This window comes from Phoxinus phoxinus, assembly GCF_949152265.1.
Source record: "Phoxinus phoxinus genome assembly, chromosome: 11".
NCBI lineage: Eukaryota > Metazoa > Chordata > Actinopteri > Cypriniformes > Leuciscidae > Phoxinus > Phoxinus phoxinus.
Window position 1 is genome coordinate 27242670 of NC_136886.1, and position 16411 is coordinate 27259080.

The 16411-nt window shown below is 40.4% G+C and overlaps 2 protein-coding genes across 2 annotated transcripts in view; one reads left to right on the top strand and one right to left on the bottom strand.

Moving 5' to 3' along the window:
• Positions 1-1031: 1031 nt before the first annotated feature.
• chpfb (chondroitin polymerizing factor b) lies at positions 1032-10858 on the top strand. Its single transcript, XM_079627647.1, has 4 exons — positions 1032-1444; positions 2982-3549; positions 7308-7490; positions 9028-10858. The coding sequence occupies exons 1-4, from the start codon at positions 1143-1145 to the stop codon at positions 10288-10290; spliced, it is 2316 nt and encodes a 771-aa protein (XP_079483773.1). The 5' UTR covers positions 1032-1142; the 3' UTR covers positions 10291-10858.
• Positions 10859-10995: 137 nt separating this feature from the next.
• asic4b (acid-sensing (proton-gated) ion channel family member 4b) overlaps positions 10996-16411 on the bottom strand; it is a 44732-nt gene continuing 39316 nt past the window's right edge. Inside the window, exons 8-10 of the mRNA XM_079627648.1 lie at positions 14145-14224; positions 13855-14034; positions 10996-13765 (exon numbers count right to left, since the gene is read on the bottom strand). Coding sequence (XP_079483774.1) covers positions 13664-13765; positions 13855-14034; positions 14145-14224 — 362 coding nt within the window. The 3' untranslated portion in view covers positions 10996-13663. The remainder of the gene's footprint in view (positions 13766-13854; positions 14035-14144; positions 14225-16411) is intronic.

Here is a 16411-nt window from a genome sequence, read left to right on the forward strand (position 1 = left end):
GCTCGAGGGGAGGCGAGAATGACAGAGGAAGAAAGACCTGAGCTGTGTTTTTTTGTATATTGCCATGTCTGTGCACATTTTAAGTCTGAGAGTATAGTTATCTGATTTATGGGAACAATTGGTGTGTGTACGAGGCATAGCATGATAGTGATTGTGTGTGTGTGTGTGTGTGTGTGTGTGTGTGTGTGTGTGTGTCCAAAGAAGATTGTATTAGGAATTAACGTGGTTGATAGCTGCTCCTTACAAATACAAAATAATAATAGAAAATCTTGAAATATATATATTCACTAATTGGTTAAAATATGCTTCCCATGATCAAGCAATGCATGTTAGATGGCAGAACAGGAACATCACTGTTTGATTTGAGGTCAAACTGTTTAACTGTTAACATTTCTATTACTCAAAACTTTCCCCTAGATGTCAAAAAAATCTGGACCCACAAACATCACACAAAATTATTGTATAAGCCAACATTTGACAAGTGACTAACATGCATTGTGTATTTTTATTATTATTACTAGTAGAAGTATTAGCCAATGCTTTCTATATTTGTCATTTGCTCAATGCTGTTTAACTTGTTTTCTCTTTTAGAATATTTTTTTCTTCTTTTTAAAATTAAAATGTTTAAAATAAAATCTAAGAAGCAATTATTTGATTGTATTAGTAATTATCTGTTGGTGAGTGCCTTCTTTCTTTATGTGCTAACATGTAAAACAATCGTACGGTAGGCTAATAGAATGGTCGCCCTCTAGTGAAACAAAGAAAGAGCATAAACTTTCCAGGTCAAACTCGGTTTCCTCGCATTATCCTACTGTCTATGGCATTATCCCAGGGAAAACGACCAAATTCGCTTTTACTCCTAAATTACAGCTGCAGTTAATGCTAGGTTTGCTGCGGTCTCCTCCCCGTCCATGCCTCTGTCGAATGGCAGTCATCAGCGCTTCAGTATTTTGCATTGACTGACGTCTGGTTACTAAAGGGGCGGAGTCCGGAGCGATGACACGTCAGAAGGCAACAGTCACGTCTCTCTTTATAGGTGTGAAGAGAGAGCGACGCAGTTCCTCAGCCTCGTTCTCCTAAAAGCATCTCCTCGTTGTGCTGAGGAGCGGACAGTCCACTATTTACTGCCGACGACAGAAAGCATGAGAATTTCAATGTTAGTTTCTCTCATCAGGCCGACCGGGCCGATTATTGTGGGCATCTCTCTGGGGTTCACTCTGAGCCTTCTGAGCGTCACCTGGGTGGATGAGTCCTGCGACTCTGACTGGATGGGACCCGCCGAAGAGATGCTCACAGGGCAGCCTGGGAGATCGAAAGGGGCCCGTAAACCTAGTTCGATATCCACTGGCACAACTGACAACGGAAATGTCGAAGAGGATTTTGAGCCCAGAATAGTGCCTTATAACAAGCCTGCTCAGGAAGGTCCTCCCAAAAAAGTTTTCAGGTAGGTGTAGCTCCAACAGTGATGGTACAGTGCCCACCATGAATGGAGCCTGTACGGTCTATTTAGAGCATGCATGCATGAAAGGTAGTAATTAAAAAATCAAAAAGGAAACAAGAACTTATGATTAGGATGGAAGCACTATTAAAATAAAACAGCATCCAGACCACTTTTTTTCTTTTCTTTGTAGAGCAGAGCTTTTCTGCAAGAAGTTTGCTGCTAAACTAAAGATACCTGTGCACATTTGTGAATGGGGAACTGGACTAGGACTGTTTATTTATAGAGTAAAGGCTCCTGATCTTGCCCCTTGGCCTCTCGAAGCTGATGCGGCCTAATTATGTCATCAGGTCACATAAAGTGTGCTGTCAGTCAAGGATAAGCAGTTCAGTAATCTGAACTACAATGACAGCTTCAACAACTCAACAGTGTTCTTAAAGACACTTATAAACATAACATTCATGATGTCAACACATTGTAGAAAACTATTTTTTTTGTATAAGTTTACTTTAGTTTGTGCTAAAATGACAAAAATTGTTTGGCCACTGTCAAAATAGTTTTTAGTAAATAGTGTAAGAAGCTTCAATAATATTTATTTATTTTTGTATTTAAAGTAGTTGCTAATAAAGTTACAGTCTTATTGGAGTAACTTCAAGAGTAATTTAAGGGATTGACAAAAGTAATGTGTGAAGCCCAAGTATGGTAACCATACATGGAATTTGTCCTCTGGTTTTAACCCATCCAAGTTAGTACACACACATGAGGAGTAGTGAACAAACACACACTGCAAACAGAGGACACACACCCAGGGAGTCTTTGCTGAATGGCACATTAGTCATTTCGTGCCGGTATTGAGAATCGAACCCGCAACCTTCAGGTTACCAGTTTGACTCTAACCATTATGCCACAACTTCCCCCCTTTTCTAGGTAATATTTAGTATTATTCACAGTTACTGTATATAAGTGTTTGAGCATGAATATATCAGATAGGGTGGCATCTGCATCCATCCTTTTTCCAAACTGCTTGTTCTATGTAGGGTAAGTCCTACTAATTTTGTGTGGAAAACATCTTTATTTCTCATATGTCTCGTAACTGAACGTGACATGCTTGTTCAAATGTGTGGAATGAAAGAGGTTTGAGACCATAGAGAATTTTATTTTAACAACTTTAGTTTGGCCTAAATTTTCCTCACACAAAGCTATGCGTCATATGGTTTCAGATTTTGGATTTTCTTTTTTTGCTATTAACTGTCCTTATATGGAAAGTGTTACATGAATATCATTCAGAAAATTATTTTGTGTTTCATGGGAAAAAATGACAGCAGACAAGTTTAGATTGTCACCAGGGTGAATAAATAATGACCCAACTGCTGCCTATTTTGGACTTCTGTGTGTGGTATGTTATAAATGGTTAGGTTGGTTTATTTGACCAACTGACCCAGCAAACCCAGCTGTGCTTGTGAGTTCCTAATGTAACTCTGCTGTGATTCATATTTCTTAACTCTTCATGTTAGTAATTCATCCTTCATCTTTTTCTTTTTAGATCCAAGTATGCCAGCACAGAGCTTGGAATTCGTGAACGTCTCTTTGTCTCAGTATTTACCTCCAAAACCACCATAAACACGTTAGCCGTGGCCATCAACCGGACCCTTAACCACCACCTGGATGGCCGGCTCATCTTCTTTACAGGCACTCGCAGTCGTAAACTCCCTAATGGAATGTTTGTGGTCGTACACGGTGACGAGCGTCCAGTCCCAAACATGTACCAGTCTGTCCGATATCTTCTAGAACATCGCATTGCTGAGTATGATTGGTTCTACCTTGTCCAGGATGATACCTATACCCAGCCCGAAAGGCTGAAGACTTTAGTAAGCCACCTCAGCATTGACCTTCAGCTTTACATGGGCCACCCAGGAGAGTTCATTGGAGGTGAAACCCAGGGAAGGTACTGTCACAGTGGACCAGGATTTCTACTGTCCCGTGCACTACTTCTGAAGCTCCAGCCTTTCTTGGAGCAATGCAGGACTGACATCATAAGCGTCAGACCTGATGAGTGGCTCGGTCGCTGTATCATTGATTATGTAGGCATGAACTGTGTGGAGGAATATGAGGTAAGAGGTAATCATTAACTGGGACTCAAATATGCTTTATGACATCTATGCAAGATTGGTATAAGCATTGAAATGAAAAGTCTGTCATTGTTTACTCACCCTCATGTCTTTCCAAGCTCGAATTGGCTTGCTTTCTTCTGCGGAACACAAAGGCAGATTTTTTGAAGAATATTTCAGTTGTTTTGATCCATTTTGTGAAAGACCAGATTGAAGTTTCATTCCGTAGAAGAAAGAAAGCCAAACAAGATTGTAACAACCAGTGTTATTTTTGTATCAGATTGGGATACTATTATAATTTGTATGAATATTTTGAATTAATTATATTTTCCCTTTACATTTTAATAATTTTGTGTTTTTGTCATTTTTTATTAGTTCAAAAAACATGTATATCTAGCTTTTACTATTTTTTATTTAAGTTTGAAGTTTTAGTTATTTCAGTACATTAAGTTAAACTAAATTTATTTTATTTCAAGTAACAATTTTTTTTAAATGGTTTTAGTTAACTATAATAACCCTGGTAACCACATGAGGGTGAGTAAATGATTACAGAATTAAATTTTTTGGTTGAACACTGCCTTTAAATCTAGCGTGAGAACTAAAATGGTATCCAGAGCAAAACAATCAAAATTGCATTATCTTTTCATTGTTTATATTCCATCAACTTTCCATTTCATTAGCTTTGTTTCTATTTTGTTGCAATGCAATCACATGACAGCATCTGCTTTTCCCCTGTAATCACAAAGGCAGTTACATTTCTCACATCATGAGATTCCAATTAATCACAAGCTAAAATAGTATCTATCCCAGGGCAAATGTGACTGAGAGAGCCGAAATGAGCTGAAGGAAGGGAGGAGGCGGGGGGATTGGGGGGCTCAGAGCCTGAACTATGTACAGATCATCCTGGCAAACTCTAAAAACAGGCCTGTGTTGATAAAGTAGACTTTTCATGTAGCTGGTTTTCCTTAGTTGGCTATGTTTATGCTGGTCACAAATGACTACATTTTCCACCTAGGGTCTCTAGTTTCGACAGGAAACCACATTACCCAAGGGCCCATGCTTTATTGAGAGGGTGCGCTGTTATATATTGAGAGGCTCAATGCACCAGGGAGGCCAAATATTCAATAGTTCACAGTATTTTTCAAATTCTGAGCCAGGTACATTGATATACTCAAACAAGCTCACAGTCATGTGAAAATGCTCGGCATATGTTCAAAACATTTATTTCACGTAATCAGCACCGAAGGCGGTATAGAACACTAAATATACAGTATATATATTTGGTAAAACGTCATGGGCCCTATTTTAACGATCTAAGCACATGGTCTAAAGCGCACGGCGCAAGTTCACGAAGGGTGTGTCCGAATCCACTTTTGCTAGTTTAACGGCGGGGAAAATGGTTGACGTGCCCGGCGAATGGTCTAAAAGGGTTGTCTCTAATCTCTTAATGAGTACCGGTAATGGGTGTGTTTTGGGCGTAACGTGCAATAAACCAGTCTCATCTCCCATTCCCTTTAAAAGCCAGTTGCGCTCGCGCCATGGCGGATTCGCTATTTACATGGTGGAATTTTGTAAGCAGAAAGAATGAACTAGCTAGTGCGCGAGGTTAAAGCGCGCGAGCAGACCATTTATGTGACAAGCTGGATTCCACCATATCTTTATGTACCCAATATTAATCTTTTACGTTGTAATCCTTTTATTTTTTATATTTGGCATGTTTGTGTGCTGCTGCGCGTCCCTGTGTGTGTAATAAGCAGTGTGTACGAGTGTTGTGACCAGATACGAGCATATTACTAACGCACCCTTTAAATAACAAAAAAAATATTGCGCCATTGACTTTAAACCAGTTTTTGTTGGTCAATGGCGCAGTCTATTTCAGTTGCCTCCAAATAGCAACGTGCCAACAATGCGCCTGCCCTGAACACACCTCGTTTTCCCAACAACGTGGCGCAGGACATGAAAATGATAACTGCGTCGGGCTGAAACTAGCAAAAAACACTTGCACCATGCCTGGCACCGCATCACGCCGGGTGTATGATAGGGCCCCATAAGTGTGATAAGCAATGGTTTGTGAGTTGGTGTGTTAAATGGGATTGGACATGGGTGCTGGCTGCTGGCTCCTTAGTGGATTATGCCCATTTCAATGCTTTGGCATAGAGTTGAAGGAAGACATTCACACTCTTAATAGTCTGATCTGATTAGATTCAGGTTTCTGCATGACTTAAACTAACGGTCAAAAGTTTGGGGTCTGTAGGTTTTTTTGTTTTGTTTTTTAAAGAATTTTAAAGAAGACTTTTATTTAGCAAAGATGCATTAAATTGATCAAAAGTGACAGTGAAGATATGTTAAAAAGTAATATTTTTTATAAATCAAATGCACTTATATTTTTTAATAAATGCTGTTCTTTTGAACTTTCGATTTATAACAAAAATCCTGAAGAAAAAAAATGCATCACAGTTGCAATACTACTGTTTTCAACATTGATAATAAAAAATGTTTCTTGAGCACCATAGTTAGCATTTTAAGATGAATCTTGAACCCTACCCAAAACTGGAGTAAAAATCAGCTTTGCAATAACAGGAAAAACAGTTTTAAAATATATTAAAGTAGAAAACAGCTACTTTAAATTGAAATAATATTTAATTATATTTTCTGTTTTTACTGCATTTTGCAGCTTTGGTCAGAGTAAACCAATGTCTCTTGCAAAATACATCTATAACCGAGACAGGGTGTATGTTACAGGGACACAAAAATATGACCATACTTTAATTCTAAATGATTAAATGAGGTTTGTTTTTAAACAATGGCTTTTAAATGGCTTTTTCTATACATATGGATTTGCTATTTCAAGAAAACTTTAAACAAATTGGAAGTTAATGCAAAATCATTGTAGATTCAGAGTATTTGAGAGAACGGAAACACATAATTTAATAGAAAAAGAAAGAAAATCATATTTCACTAATTGCTGGAAGGTGGAAATCGATTAGTGGTTTTAAATATCATTGACAAGCAGTAAGGGTATCTATCAGGATGTGCTACCAAGGTTACGGGTTAGTATTTGTTTTAGAAGGCAATCAAAACTGTTTGCACTTAACTGGTTTAGGGAAAAAATACATGTTGGAAGCAGATAAAGCTAAATTATTATCTCTCTAAAAACTGTATGAACATTAAAGTCAAATAAACATATAATTATTTCTGTTGCTGGAAATAGCAGAAATAATGATTTCTCCTGTTATCCACAGAGAAAAAAAACCTCACTAGCTTTCATTAGGTGAGCTATCAGTCTCATGCAGGGGCAAAATATAATTTACTAGGTTTAGGACAGTCTAGTTGTTTAAGTTTGGACCTTTTGAACAATGATATAAAAGCAGTGACCTGACCATAAAGCATCAATAATTCACACAGACCAGAATATGCTGTTTGGATCCAGCAACAAGTGAGTGTCCAGACACCGGGATTACTTGAATGGAATGATGTACTTCTTCCTGTTCTCGGCAGGCCAGCTGCAGACCTGCTGAGATTTGTGCAGTTAATTAGCATGGTTACAACAAGACATTACACAGATTTACTGCAAATTGCAAGGGTCTGCTGACTAGAGCTGACCAGAATTAACCTAGAGGTGCCGTCTATGCAACTGTGACCACATTCTTGTTATTGAGCCAAATGTTGAAGTCTAAAAAAACCCCACAATACATGTAAATTATATTTACAGTATATTCATTATATTAATCTGAACTAATTTCAATCCTGCTTTTCCTTAGGGGCTGCATTATAATTATTTTACCATGGAAAACCATATGGACCTTTCTAGAGTGGGGAATGATGGATTCCAGAATGCTCTCACTGTTCATCCAGTGACCAGTGCAGAACTTGTGTATCGTCTGCACAAACATTTCACAGAAATAGAACTGCAGAGGACCTATGAGGAGATTGAAAAACTGCAGGTTAGATTGTGATTCTTTACAACTTAACAAATGCATGCATGTGTGTGTTTTATTTAGCTCTTTATTTTGTATACTTTATTCATGTACAACATTGCTTTAATATTGCTTACAAAAGGCCATCAAATCCAGCATCAGTACTTTTTTTTTTAAAGCATATGCATGCTACATTATACCTTTACCTTGTCACTGCATGCCATTCCCCTCAAAGGTACACCTTTCTAATGGATCTACCCCTAAATAAGTGGTTCTCATCTTTTTTGCCCTAAAGCAATGTTTCTCAACTCCAGTCCTCAGGACCCACCTACCAGAATGTTTTAAATGTCTCCCTATTCAACCAACTAAAAAGGTAATGAGTTTAATCAGGTGTTAATTAGTGAAGCATCAAAACATCCTGATATGGGGGTTCGCCAGGAGTGGTGTTGATAAACACTGCCGTTAAGGGTGCATATTAGTACACTAATGCTGAGTTCAGACTACATGATATCAGCTCGATTTTGGTTTGACGTAGGGTGTCATGGTGATTCATAAACGACAATGGCATCGGGACACAAGAATCGACCGTTTTATCTCGTAAATTGTATCACATAGTAGACGATAACCGATGCCGTGTCTCTGACACTTCATGATGTCACGACAGAAAGACTAGCATGTTTAGTTTTTTTCTGTCCTCTACAATGGGTTCTGTCACATCTGTGATGTTGATCAATAGGAGCACAGAAGCTCTTCCGTACACAGCTTTCAAATATGGCGAAACGAAAGAGAGACAATGGTATTGGTGCTGCTAGGTAAAATTATGCAATGGAGGAAGGTTTGTGGAGCTATGGCAACTATACTCCTACCTTTATGATGTTTCCTTAAAGGACTACCACAGAGTGAAAAAAGATAAATGCTGGTGAACTATATTGGTGAGTACTGGAATTAGCATTAAGCTAACATGCCGCTTCGGTAGCCATTATTTGTTTCCGGAGGTCAGTCGCTAGTTCCACCTTTTCGATTACATCACGTAACGTCTAGTCATGTCTACAAAAATATTAGACAAAAATGTCAGACAATAATGTCAGACAAAAAGATTGTGCAGTCTGAACGCAGCATAAGGTAATATCCCTGCTGAATAATCCAGAATTGCTGGTCACCAGCATAAGGTATGTTTTGCATGCTGGGATGGGATGCTGGTTTCTGGTATGCTGATCCCCATAATGGGAAGCTGGAGTGCTTCACCAACTACACCAGCCTAATTTTGTTTGAGAACAGCATGACAATGCTGGTCCTCCAGCTAGACCAGCACTATACCAGCTCTAACCAGCATAAACCTACCTGGACCAACATGGAATTTATGCTGGTTTATACTGTATTTCTCAGCAGGGATACTATACCTTACAATATTAATATGCACGTTAAGGTGCTAATATGAACCCTTCGAGATGAAAGTGACAAGCTGTTTGTCTCCTAAAGATACAGTGTATTGTATTTTGATTGTATTTTGTTTTAAGTGAAATGGCTTTTTCAACTTTTCTTGCACCTTACTTTTCACCCTCAGTCTGAGATAAAGAATGTCAGTGAAGTAGCAGCGGATGGAAACAAGAGTGCTCTATGGCCCATTGGCATCACACCTCCCTTTGAACCCAAAAGCCGCTTTGAGGTACTGCGTTGGGACTACTTTACCGAAGATAACCTTTTCTCCTGTGTGGACGGCGCTCCTAAATGCCAGCTCAATGGTGCTGATCGCGATGACGTGACTGACGTCATCAGGGTCGCTGTTGAAGAGCTCAATAAAAAATACAACCCTTTTGTACAGTTGAGCTCTCCACGGCTGGTGAACGGTTACAGGCGCTTGGACCAGACACGAGGGATGGAGTACACCTTGGACCTGCAGGTCCAGGCCACGACTGAGTCTGGTCAACAAAAATCTATTGCACGTCGTGTACACCTTCTGAGACCCCTGAGCCAGGTAGAGATTATCCCCATGCCTTATGTCACCGAGGCTACACGAGTGCACGTCCTCCTGCCCCTCACTAGTTATGAGTCCCATGTAGCACTGCACTTCTTAGATCACATTTCGTTCAATTTGTTTGAGACTGGTGAGAATGCAGTTCTTAATTTCCTGTTCATTTATGAACCCGCCGAGGCCCAAAAAGTGAGTACAAATGATGTCTTTTCAGAGGTCAAGGCTAAGATCACCGCAGTTGAGCGCAGATATCCCAGCGTCAAGGTGTCTTGGATCAGCATAAAGACAGAAAATCCTGGTGTCCTGCGGATCCTGGACATTGTTTCCAGGAAGCACCCGGTAGAAACACTCTTCCTCCTGGTCACAGCTGACACAGTACTCAACTCAGAGTTCTTGAATCGCTGCCGCATGAACACTATCAGTGGCTGGCAAGCTTTCTTTCCCATCCATTTCCAAGACTTTGACCCCAGTGTGGCTTATCCAGAGCAGGTTCCCCCTGCCTCACACGACCTGGTCCGGGAAGCTGGCCACTTTGACCGCTACACCTTTGAGGAGGCGTGTTTCTACAACTCTGACTACATTTCCTCGCGCACACGGATGTCCGGGGATTTGCAGGAGAGTGAAGATCTGCTGGAGAGCCTGGATCTTTATGACATGTTGGTGCAGTACTCGGGACTGCACGTGTTCCGTGCCGTCGAGCCTGCTTTGCGCCAGGCTTTCCGCAACCAAACCTGCGATCCTCGGCTAAGTGAGGACGTGTTTCACCGATGTCTCCAGAGCTCACTGGAGGGCCGGGGGTCACGTTCCCAGCTCGCCATGCTAATATTTGAACAAGAGCAGGGAAACAGCACCTGAGGAGCTTCCAAAAAAGCAACAGTGGGGTAACTGTAGACTGGCTAACCGCTAGCAACACTCCTCCTCCTAACATCTGTCTCTAGTAAAAACTGTTTGATTATCCTACTGAATTCAAACAGAAGTGTTCTGAAAGGAATATTTTTAAGACATTTAACAAGAAACATTTAGAGACATCTCTCTGTGAGTACTTGACTCGCAACTGTTAATGCACTACAAAACAATTATACTGTTCTTTCACTGTGCTTTTCTGAATTTTTTTAGAATTTTGTATTGCAGCACGTCACATGTCGCTGCCTGGTTAGGATGGATTGTTTTTAATGTTATATTGCTCAATGTTATTTACCTTACAGACTGGTGTAGTTTAACCCAATGTATACTTTAGTTTTGACACAAATGCTACTGTAGCGCATGCGTAAAGACCAACTCATTGGCTGCGTCCGAAATCACAAACTCTCTGAGTAGGTACTTATTTTGAGTAGTTGACCGCTAAAAAATGTATGGTCTATATAGTATGTGTGTAGTATGAATGTAATCCGGAGGTAGTACATTCGCCAAGTTGCCAGTCATGTGACCTACCAGGGTCAATTGTGTGGCCTCATGGGATAGTAAAGCGTTTATTGTGTCATCTGTGTACTTTTTGCCTACTCTTTTATGAGTATTGTGAATTCGGACATACTACTCTTGTCACGTACTGTTTTTTGCCTACTATATAGTAGGGAAGCATGAAATTTCGGATGCAGTTATAGCCTTTCAAAGTACACTTCACCTGTTTCCTTGTTCACCTTGTGGACAAACTAATTACTGCAACAAAATTCGAAGCACAAGCATTCAGAGATATGTCTGTGTACTGTATGCACAGTGCATGCTATTCTAATGATGAAATTTGCCACATGCGTTGTGCCTACAGAACGATTTTTGTCCCACAGCAGATTCTAAAGTTTTCAGTGGTCATGTCAATCACAGTGCTGATTGCCTAAATAAAGCCGCGGTCACTAGACCTGTGCATTACATTTTTTTGGGACATTGTAGTAGTTTTAATATGATTCGCATGAACATATGGAAGTCTATGGAACAAAAAGTGTAGTGTGACCACACCTTAACGCTGAAACAAACACTAACCCCTAAACATAACCTCAGTATAGCGTTGGTAGCACATCATGATAAATAGCTTTTTTTTTTATTACTGTTTGCTGATTGGATGATATTTCTGACCTCTCGACTGAATCCATGAAGTTTTAACTTTCTTTTTTTTTACAGCTGACTACGTGACTGAGTTGACCAATGAAATCGGCTTAACTGGTTTATATGCATAAACAAAAAATTGTGCATATGCATAAACTAGCGTACATGTAAAAACCAAAGTATACTTTTGACTAGTGACGGAGCTGGGAAAGAGAATGTGAATAGAATTTTTTTCAGTGATTATAGTGTATTTTTTTATTGTGACTGCAGCTGAGGGAAGAGAGGATGAAGAATGTTCACAACAAAAATGGACAGTTCTGAAAGGGGCGAATGTATAACAATGTATTTTGTATTATTCCAGATTTCTGAATCCGCCCATGTTAGAAATGCATTCCAGTATTCCACCCACACTTCCTTTTCCCGTTAGCTTTGGCTGTCTGGGCAACCTAACTATATTGTCCATGTAAAAATATGTGCCTTTAAATCTGTTCCTTCACAGTGCAATGTTTCTCAATATGCAACCAACCAACAAATGAACACAAAAACACTTTTTTTGTTTTGTTTTGCACATGAACCTAATATTTAAGTATATTTATAATGTCAGAGAGATGTTTTGGTGGTTTGTTTGTTTTCCTTTCCATATTTCCTCTATCAAAAAGATGTTTGTGAGCAGAGTACCAGGTGTTGGGCTCTGTGGAACTGACATGCTATAATGAGATTATAGAGTTAATGCATCACACTGCAGATGTTTACTGTGTGGGCCGCGCTGCTGCTAACAGAAATGGTTTCAGATGAAGAGCCTAAGAGGCTCTAATTCTATTTGTAGAAAGTATGTCAATGTAAGTAAGACTAAATTGTCATTATTATTATTGTGTAATCACACACATCATCAGTGTATCCATGTGAAATTTTGTTAAAAACAACTTTTATTCACCAAATATTTCCACAGTAATTTGCAGAATTGCATGATTCCATATAACATTTCTACCCTTGAATGTTCCCCATTATGGAGCCACCAGACTTGAACGGGTGTTACTAAGTTCATACAAAGTGGTGTTAATGAAACATGATAGGTGTTGGTGTTTTAGTATTAAGCCCACTAGGTGGCAGTAAAAGCAGTTTTTTTTTCTCCTTGAAATGCTGTCCTCGTGTATAAGGTTAATCTGTGGAAATACAGTATTATGCATATTTAATCAGAAGGCTCTGGCTTGTGACCAGTCTCCAATACATTATTCAAGACGTAAAAATATAAGAAATAAAACAAAGAAGAGCTTATGGTGGTTTTAAGGTTATACTCTGACATTTCTGTTTTAGCTGCAGTGAGTATTATTGTGTTCCAGTCCTTTTCACACCTTTTTAGACCAGATGGAAATGATGGATATTCAGAAAAATGTTACTACAATTTTAAATGTGTATATTGTATTTTGAATGTGCTTGTATTTGAATACAAAATAAAAACTCTATCACCTATTTTCATACAAAGGATATTATTTAATAGTGTTTACAGTTATGTATTTATTTATTTTGACTAGAGATGATCTCAGCAAACAGTGTGTTCTAGTGGTGTTTTCCATGTTTCAAACCTAGAGACAGCCTGTTTCTAGCACAATGGAAAAGTTACATAAGACTGAAAAAGAGCATTACACCTACTCACAGAATGAGTGGTATATTTGAGCTTTTCTCCTACTGAGAAGTCTCATTATGTTATTAAGAAATGTGAAAAGGTGAAATGGCACAAGCACTGTACATTTCCGCTAGAAGTATAACGCAGAAATCTTTTTCTGCACTTAGCAAAAGATGCATGTTTGCTTCAACTCTGTTTCCCTTATAACTTTCAGTAAATTCCTGTTTGTCCATGTCAAATAGGATATTTATGTGTGAATGCAATATTTTCACAATCTTTCTTCTTTTAGGCCCATGATAGGTCCATCCAGAAGGGTAAAAAAAACCACACAAATCAACAAAAGCACATGTGGTTTCTTCATCTGATATTGCCTTGAAAGAGTGTGAGCGGTGTGACTGGTTTGAGCCGATTTCACATGATGAGGTTCCGGATTAGGCTTTGGCTGTAGCTTTTATAAGTGAAAAAAAAAGAGAACAGAAATGTATAATTCAGTGCAGGGTCCATTCAGGATCCCAATTTTAAGTTCAGTGATATGAAAAAATAAATAGAGAGAAGAAGAGGCGTCCCTTAAAATGCAACGTCCTGCTGTACGACCGGTTGTGCGTTGTGATGATTTGGTAACATTGAAGTTGGATGTGCACTGTGCGGTTGAGCCACGTCATTAGCTGCCTGTTGACAAACAAATCGCATAATGCAAATCTTCAGATATTAGGTGCAAAGTTTAGAAGCCATTTAAACAAATCTCTTTTGTGACTCACCTTGACTTTGACTTCTTCAAATCTGACTGTAGCTATAGTTCCGGCAGCCAGCTGAGCTCGCAGGTTCTGTTCTCGCAGGTTCTTTGTTCTCTGGATCTGCTCTTGGATTAAGTTCTGTTGGTTCTGTTGTTTCTGACTCTTCTTTGGTTTCAGGAGTTGCTTGATTTTGTGTTTGGCCACCTATAGCGATAAAGATTAAAAGCAGACTGAAGGGACAAAGAGATGTTTGTGTGTTTATGTTAATGTCAGGGGACAGTCCTATCCGCTCACAATGAAGTGAAGGCACATACCTCATAGATATAGTCAAGTATTTCCAGGATAGTAAGAATACTGGCTCCAATGAAGAGCCCCATTTGTCCACCAATGTCTCCTGGAAATGAAAACCAAACAGCAATGACATAAATTAGAGATTGAATTGTTTTTTTGTTTGTTTTTTTCCCCGCTAGGACCCATTTCTCATTAGGTCACATTTTCAAAACTCTTCATACTGTTCTCCTTACCAATTTTCAGCTTGGCACAGCAGTCAATTTTGCATCCAAAATGCATTAAAAATACCGAAACACTTCAATCATGTCTCAAGTCACGCTTCTATTGGCGCTTCTAAATTCTGTACAAAACCTGAATGACACCTCTCTACTGTTTAAAATTCACTGCAGTTTACCATATGTTACATGGTCAATGTTTACATTGCAGCAGACAATTATAGTTATCTCCTTTTGTATAGATGGTAATGAAATAGTTCATTGTTTTGATTTATTTAATATTTTTTAGATTTCAATACGGTATTACTGTAGAAATTGTCTTATTCAGTTTTGTATAGGTTTTGAAATTAAGTTTAACAGTTTTGAAAGTATGTGAATATACAAATTGGCCTGTATAGGTACATTATGGTTGTGGCTGTATCTAAGAGAAAAATATGATTCATGGAATTTGAAAGATGTAGTCATCGAAGGTAATTTTGTGCCAAAGCAATGGAAAATGATAGGCTAGTTTTGTAGTTTGGAGAATTTCAGTTGTGATCTAAGAAATGTACCAAAGCGACTGAGAACGGTCACTCTTGACGTACGACCAACAAATATGATTTCACTAAAGAGGCCAATCTACTTTGTGTGAAACTAAACAAGCCAATGCACATTGGCGTGCAATCGTTTGCATCAGCTGTCCAGCCTCGCAACGCGGGTATATAATGAGCAGAAGGTGCGATTGCACTTCAGCTTTTTGCTTCGGAGCCAAGCACTTCGATGCTTTCTACTAAGAGTGTGAAAACCACAAGCTTTGGTTTTCACTGGACCTCTCCATCCTGGTGCGGGCATGTCTTTTTTCTCTCTCTCTCCTTTCTTTTTCCTTGTTTTCTTTGAGCAAACAAAAAGGCTGTTCTAACAGCTGGTAAGACCCTAACAGTGAGAGAGAGACAGCGCACAGACAGGTGCACATTCCTTTCTGTGTTCACAGTGGCCGTTCCCCTGCGTGCTTCAGCACCAGCGAGAGCAGTCCCTAAAAGAGCTTACACAGATAGAACGCGTCTTTTTAAAGATGACTTTCTATCTGTGTGTTTCTGGATGCGGTCGTTACCTGGGATCGTGGGATGGTCACGATTGCTGCCTTGTGTGTCTGGGCCTCAAGCACGCTAAGGCAGCTTTCGTTGATGAGTCATGCACCCATTGTGGGAAGATGACCATCTCGGAGCTTTGGTCGAGACTCTCGTTTCTGCAAAGGGGCGGAGTCCCCGCGACTCTGCCGTGATCTAACCCTCCTCAGAGGGGGAACCAACCCCCTAGGAACCCTCATTCCTCTCAAGCTCCGTAGACAGTAGAGCCGCTGACGGAACGTGCTGGACCATCCACGAGGTGTGTTCCAGTCGTTTCTGTCGGTGCTCCCCGCGATGAACAGATGTCGATCGCTGCATCAGAGGGTGGGTCAGATCTCTCTGCGGATGACGATTCGGCGCACTGTCCCCTTCGGTTGTGATGTCGGTGCCCGAGACGGACCCGGAGATGATGGCTATGCTTTCCCGGGCCGCCAACAGGATCGGGCTGATGTGGAACCCTTCACCATGTCCCGAGCCCTTGAGGCTGGACGACTGGTATTTGAGGAGTGTCAAAGCTAGAGGTAAGCGGCCCTAGGACGGGCGACCCGGAGATGAATGGGACTGCTCTCCAGGAGATGGTGACCGCACCACTCCCTCCCCCGGAAGAGGGCCTGGAGAGCAGTGGGAGGAGAGAATCCTCACCACTCTCATCTGCCTCTTCTATCGCCAGCGGGGAGCTGCGTGAAGTTCGAGAACGCATTCAAGCCGCCTCCTGCCCCGTGGAACTAGGTAAGTGTTGCAAAGCACACTCATACCCCGCTGCGGGCCGCCTCCCAGAGAGAGTGTTCCACCTCGCTGCCCCACTCCGGGTATGCCTGCGGTCCCTTTGGTCCCGCTTGTTCAGTCTCTGCGAGCCTGGTTAGCGCTCCCCAGTCCGTCTCACTGGCTCATTCGGACCATCAGGCTCGGGTATGCGATTCAGTTCGCCTGGCGTCCCCCCAAGTTTCGGGCCATCCACTCTACTACAGT